General features: G+C 35.8%; 1 protein-coding gene across 1 annotated transcript; it reads left to right on the top strand.

The window, feature by feature from the left end:
* The first annotated feature begins 6313 nt into the window (after positions 1-6313).
* LOC126788883 (uncharacterized) lies at positions 6314-6750 on the top strand. Its single transcript, XM_050514896.1, has one exon. It carries the CDS (start codon positions 6328-6330, stop codon positions 6685-6687), a length of 360 nt encoding a protein of 119 aa, XP_050370853.1. The 5' UTR covers positions 6314-6327; the 3' UTR covers positions 6688-6750.
* The last annotated feature ends 293 nt before the right edge of the window (positions 6751-7043 follow it).

Here is a 7043-nt window from a genome sequence, read left to right as displayed (position 1 = left end):
TGTGAGGAGGCGGTGGGCACAGTCGGCGGTTTCCTCCTCCTGCAATAAAGTTTGGGTTTGGGCTTCTCTGTTGGGCTCAACCCTATGTGTGTTTATTATTTTAGTTTTCGTTAGTTTATGTTGTGTGTTTAAGTTAATAAGTTCCTAAGTCACTTGCGTAGGAGATGTCAGGTTTTGTGTCTGTGTGTGCACTCTTTGTGCCTTGTCTGCTTTAGGTAGGCGACGAGTTTCTTATTTTGTCAAATAGTCGTTGCCGCCTAGTGGCATGGTGAAACTAAGTGTCGCCGGATCTAATCTTCGGCGGCAACATAGTGGGAAAGCTGTTCAATTGGTAACTATGCTTCGTAGTAGTCGAGTTGTCTTTCAGGTATGACACTGCTACATTAAAGCAAATAGAGTAGGCATCAGCGCGCTCTTTACTAGTTGGTGTCTCGTTAAGTACTTGCTTGTAAAGATTTATGATATTATTTCAAATCTTTGTAATCAAGGGGTTCAAGCTTTATGTCATTCCCCTTTGTATTCAACAGTTTCATTTATTAAGACTTGAGGTAGCCGCACAAACCTTTTATTCAAAAAAAAAAAGTTAAGATATAATTGCTTTGAGGGAACAAATTTCATTTATTTTGAATTATCTATTTCAATTCCCTTGCTTCATATGTCGTATGAATAATTTGTAGGAATTTGCTATTTACTATTGTATATATGGTCATAGATGGATATTACTAGATAGCTAGTTAACTAATTCTGCTTAACCTTCAGACTTCAGTTAACAAACACAATGTTCAAGCCTTCAAGGTGATTACCAAAGAATGGAGAATAGTACAATTGGTAATGAACAATGCATCTGCCGCGCCTTTTATATAAGTTTATGGAGGTCGACGGTAATTACTTAAGTTCACGATGTGTTTCCTCCGATCGAATTGCATATTAAAACCCATGAAACCGTTAGCTCTTCTTTTGATTTTTCTAGAAGCTTACGTTAACATTAATTTGGAAGTGATGAATTGAACCAGAATGACTATTGAATTATTGCTTATTGGCTACGTACGTTGTTCTCAGTTTTCAGTGGGTCGATCATCACTTAATTAACCAAGACGGCAAGACATGCATGTATATATGCCGAGTATCATCGACCACTCATCACCATATATAAGCTTATCCTTGTCATCGATCTTATGTTCAAGGACTCAACGAACTGTTCAGCATGTTCATGACATTTATAATAAACTTGATGAAAAATATGAAGTCTTTCCCGTATATATATACGTACCTAATTTGACGGTCTATATAGTATCTTTTTCTTACTTTGTTTATACTCTTCGCAACAGTCTCGTCATCCACTCGTCCCGATGCATATATAATGTAAAACCGCAGCTAGATACATGTGTCGTGTATACATAGTTTCACAGAGTACAATTTTAAAGCTACAGTAGCAAATTTACAGTATTACTGCTCTTAATTCTCATCATGCATGTATTTGTCATCAGTTTCTATTTTTATTTTTGAATCACCAATATTGGTCTGAAAATCAAAATGAAACCACAATAAAAAGGTTTCAATTCTTCCAGATGCAGATATGTGTGTGTGGTTGCTTGAGCCCAACCGAGATTTAAGGATGTCATTTTTTACCATATAATTTGTATGCATATCTGATGTGTGGCAGGCTTGGTAAGTCTTTAGTCTTATTACCAGTCCGCCTAGGTTCAAATCTTATTGTGAGTATTGTCCATCATTTTCTTCTCCTCTTGGAAATATTCTTTTTTCTTTCTTTTCAGTAGATAATCAATCAAAGAAAATATTGTTCTTTCTTTCTTTCCAAAATCTCTTTTATAATGATTGATTATCTAATATTATTAGAATGAACTTTTAATTTTTGCATCTCAATAAATAGTTTGGATGAGTTGTAATATATTTTCTATTTTCATATGTATATATATATTAATAAAGCTCCAAGTTTTCTTCTCACTTCCATAGCATAAAAAATTTTCAAGCCCACCCCGTGCTGAAATATTGGATCCGCCACTGAATTCTTTCATCTTCATTGAAATTCAGGTGTATTAAAAAAACAAAGGAAATTCAGAATACTTCAGCCAGCGTTAGTTTTTGCACAGGTCATGCTTCACATTTTAACCATTTAAACTTTTCCATTTCCTGCTTTACTGGTGGTATCAATCCGTGGTCTGAGCTCTTCGCTGGTATTGCCTAGCTACTCCCAGCCTGGTGATTGTGTTATATTCTATAGTCTATATATCGGGAGAGACAATATTAAGCCAGGCATGCTGGTTCCCTCTTATTACTCTTAATTATATATATGAGTCACTAGTCAATACCCTGCACAATCTTTAGAGTGGTCGGTTGGCTTGGAATGTGGATTATGAAATTTAAACCTTATTGGTTTCATGAATTTATGTACATATTTTTCCTAAACACTCTTCCCATAGTCACCATATAGTTGAAGCTCAAATTACTTCATCTACGGTTAGGAACTTAGGATCCGGCTCTATTAACCCCAGAAAGTTATGCGAAGTTGTTTAGAATGAAAAAATTTAGACATTTGTGCACCATGAACATGAATGAGAATATAAGTACGATGTATTTGTATTCTTATATTCTATGGTTTGCCAAGAGCATGTTCTAACCACATGCATATAGGGAGAGAATGAAATTATAAAATGTTTGGTAGTTCAACCAAAAATCCAATTCAGATACTAGTCACTACTCAATACCTATGTTCTATCCAAAAGCCCTATAAATAGTCAATAAGAGAATCTTGATGAGCACCAGACCAATCAAGCCAGTTATATGTTAAATATTGATACATTAATCTCATGATCAATATTATTTTGACTACAAAAAGTGGGTCATCGATCAAGTGATCCACCCTTTAAACATAGGTTATGTAATCTAAATAAAGGAAATTAGTGAAGGGATGTGCAAAACCATGACAATAATACTAGTGAAGCCTGAAGAATTCTGGGAAGTGTTCCATGCATGCATACGTATTGTAACAATGTAGTATATATATTCTCTTTCTCATGCAAGGAGACATTTCCACCTCTCTTTCCTTGTTGTAAGGAGTCAATTTTGTGGTCAATGCAAGCAAATGCTGGTAAATATATAATATCGATCCGTCGATGTATGAATGTGAAGTCATTTTCTCTCGTTTTGTAAATAGTAATGGTTTTACTTCGGTCGATTTACGTTGGATGTCTCAAAGATTTAACAAAGTTGCAGCATTTGTTCTATTTCTTTTTCTTCGCAGTTCAAATGAATAGATCTGCTGGACCATTATACACTCGATGGTAACGAATTAGTATCAATTCATCTTAATTTTGGCCAATTACTGTAGTTTTTTTTTTCAGTAATGCTTGCATGTTGATGAAGTGATTATAATAACACCGGCCTGTGCTAACTTTTGAGTTAAAACGTACAGATCGAGATCGATCAAATTAACTATTTGCAACTTGCACTCACTGAATGATGAAATCATGCATGAAACTCAAACTATGATCATATAATACCAATATACGAGTGCATATCTCATGCCTTTTCTTTAGAACCTCACTACACTCGCCTCTATACGAATACTATATCCAAAATATATCATGCTTTCACATGTTGGAACTTGAAAGTTTTGGAACTGTATGAAATGCAGCGTGATCGATCTTAGTTTACTGCATGTAATGTTATTAGTTTATAAATGAACAAAATATTACTCACTTTTCAAACTATCACAAACTCGACAGTTTACTCTTTTAAGTTTCAATTTCGACTGACCAGTGCTTATACTTTTCAAATTCGAGCAATCTGGTTATTTCGTCATCTTTCTATCCAATTTGAGTGTTAAGTTGTTTTTTGGGCAAACATAAATTGGATGAACTTAACACCCAAATTGGATGGAAATATGACAGAATGACCAGATTGTTCGAATTTGAAAAGTATGAGGAATGATCAGTTGAAATTGAAACTTGAAAGAATAAACTATCGAGTTTGTAAAACTGTAAGAAGTGACTAGCATTTTATCATTTATAAATTCTTCAGAAAATGCAAATCTATATATGTGCGCATGCTTTTAGAATCTAAATCAAACTTTTAGCTAGTCGTGAGTCTTGATTAACAACACAATATGGCATACCTCCAATTGGGTATGATTGGCTACATAGGGCTGAGAAAAGAAAAAAAAGAAAAAGAACCTTATGTATTTGTTCGGTATATGGAAACTAACAAATTATGCATGATTGATCCAGTAATTGTTCAATTTGAAAAACCCCTATTATGGTTCTCTCTAAAATTCAAGTTCTCATGTTTCACGAATCATGTTGACCCAAATAAAAATAATACTTCTAGTTTTCAGCCGTTGAATTCAGTAGAAATATAGATGCCATGTATTTTTCATTTCCTTATGCCAGGCAAAATCATTGAATTTACGTACATGAGTGCTCGTTATGGTACAAGACTACAAGGTCCAAAACAAAGCTTCAAAAATCTCTCAAACGCTTGGTCTGAAATGCCTGATCTCAAATCTTTTGCCATGCATGCAAAAGTGGCTGAGTCGATCAGAGTTCTAAGAGACGCAGCGAACATATTTTGGTCTCTGGCCTTTGGCCTTTTTCACTTTCAGTTAATGAACATGTCCCAGTTAATCTCTCGGCAAGAAAAAAGACACACAATCATCGTCAGGGCTAGCTAGTCGACTCAGCAGAGACATATCTACCTATCGTCTCTGTGATGATAGATTCGAACCCAGAACAAGCCTCATGAGGCCATGATCGGGAAGAAGAAAGCCATGTGCTTGCAGTGATGCTATCTTCGACTTTCTTCTCTTTCTTTTTCAGTGTAAATAACCCGCAGAGCCACCCACGTGAAGACTGGTGAGTGAGGAGCGAGGAGGAGAAGGAGATGAGGCCCCAATAGACCTCTTTCATGACTTTAGGGTTTTGGTGTTCTTACACACACATACCCATTTGACTTATGCCATCCTTGCATGTTTTTGTTCATATCCTTATTCTGACATGTATTGATATACAAAGAGGACTTGGAAATTACTTGGATTTTGGATTTAGTGCCTTTCAAGCTTCAAGTTTTGGCCGTAAATGAAGAGAATATAGTTGATTAGTTATAGGTCATGTTGATTCTTATTCCTTAGTGATGTATTAGAAGTTTTGGACCATAGTTTTGCATTAGTCTGGTGATAGAGAAATGGTGAATTGAGAATCTAAATTGGGGACTCATGTTCATTGAGGGACAAAAGTTACACAATTCGTATCCCTTTTCTTTGATCGGTCGGAGTTTTAGATTCCAAGCGAATATTGTATAACAAGATAATGTATTGATAGGATTCCAGTTTAATTCACAACCTTTTGGGTAGAAATTTTTTATAAAAGAGTGACTTTTAAATTATAAATTATCATGTTAAATTTGAGTGAAGTGTTTATTCTTCACAACAGTTTACCCTTTGTGAATCAGACACTGTATATATATGTTCCTCCTTGGCTCCTCCCATATTTCATTGCAAACCATCAATGGAGGTTTTTGATCACTTTGCCACTCACTAGCAAAGTTGCAAGTTCTTTCAATAGTATGCAGTTGCACATCAACAAAGAAACCACACTCAAAATCAATACAAGTGTTGCTCTACAACAACCATTACATACATGATATGTTGCTATAAAACAAGGCTAAAACAATCATTAAAATTCTTTGAACAACTTTATGAGCAAATCATGGGATTAGACCTTTGGAGTTGACAGTTTAGAGTTGAAAGGTGGGACTCCTTGGAGAATAATATTATTGCTCTCCACTTGGATCTTCATCTCAGTCAAATTATTTCTCTGCTCTCTGACAATCTTTAGATTCTCTTATATATGTTGGGTATTGGGTTGCCACTGCTAATCTCTACCTTTAATCATTTCACTCTCTTATTTGTGATTTGCTAATGACCTTCCTAACCTTTCTTTCAAATTAATTAACCTCTCCTTAATATAATAGTTCTCCTCCATTTGAAACCTACCTTTAGGCTCACAATGGCCTTCTGTCAAATGGCATGTGGTTGATGCATTGAAAAGTACACCAAAACCATTCAATCTTTGGCTCTGCATGACGTTTCTAAATTTTTCTTCTTTTTTTCCCTATTTTTTTTTATTGTTGCAAATATTAATTGTTAATTAAGATAACACCTTCCTCAGGACGCTCACTTCTTTCCTATATATACACACACTTCAAACTCCTTTGCATCTCCCATATCACTTGCAAGTAGCTCATTTCCAGTTTTCAAGCTCACATTCTTCCCAAGAGCAAAGACATCTAAGTACTGAAGGTACCCCAACAATGTGGCATCTTTCATGGCCCAAGACCACATGCTCCACCAAGATTGGTGGTCATGAACCTCAAGCCACCACAGCCACAGCCACCTCCACCACCAAATGCATCAAAGCCTCACCATCAGCTTCTCACTGTACTTGCTTGGCCAGACTGGTGAGGAAGCTGAGGAAACAGAGAAGAAGGGTAGGCTGTGCAAAAATTTCTTCATTCCAATGCCGGTATGATCCACTGAGCTATTCTCTCAACTTTGATGCCAGTGGATATGGGAACTTGTTAGATGACCAAGACTACTACAAGTTCTATGCCTTCTCTTCAAGGTTTGTGGCCAACCCATCAGGAGCCTCTTGTCCAAGAGACCAAGACTAATCACCACCACCACTCATTAGAAAAATCAAGGACTTTTGGAGATTAGAGATGAATATTAGTGATGATTCTGTGCTGTAATGGGTATTTTGTATATTAGTAGAGGTTGGCATCTGAGATTTGGAGAGAGAAAGAGTGTTTATCCACCTTGATGGCTAACAAGCCATATTCATGTCTACTAGTAGTTCATTTTGCTGACTAGTGGATATGATACAATCAGATCTTTCTCTCTTCATTTTCTTTTCTTCTATTTCTTTCATTTTGCTGACTACTAGTTACGTATATAAGTCTTAGTTCATAATCAGATCACCAGGACAAGATATCAAGGTAGAATTTAAACTTGCTTAATCAATATCTGG

The sequence above is a fragment of the Argentina anserina genome, chromosome 3 (assembly GCF_933775445.1).
Source record: "Argentina anserina chromosome 3, drPotAnse1.1, whole genome shotgun sequence".
Classification (NCBI taxonomy): domain Eukaryota; kingdom Viridiplantae; phylum Streptophyta; class Magnoliopsida; order Rosales; family Rosaceae; genus Argentina; species Argentina anserina.
This window is presented reverse-complemented; position numbering and strand designations above follow the sequence as displayed.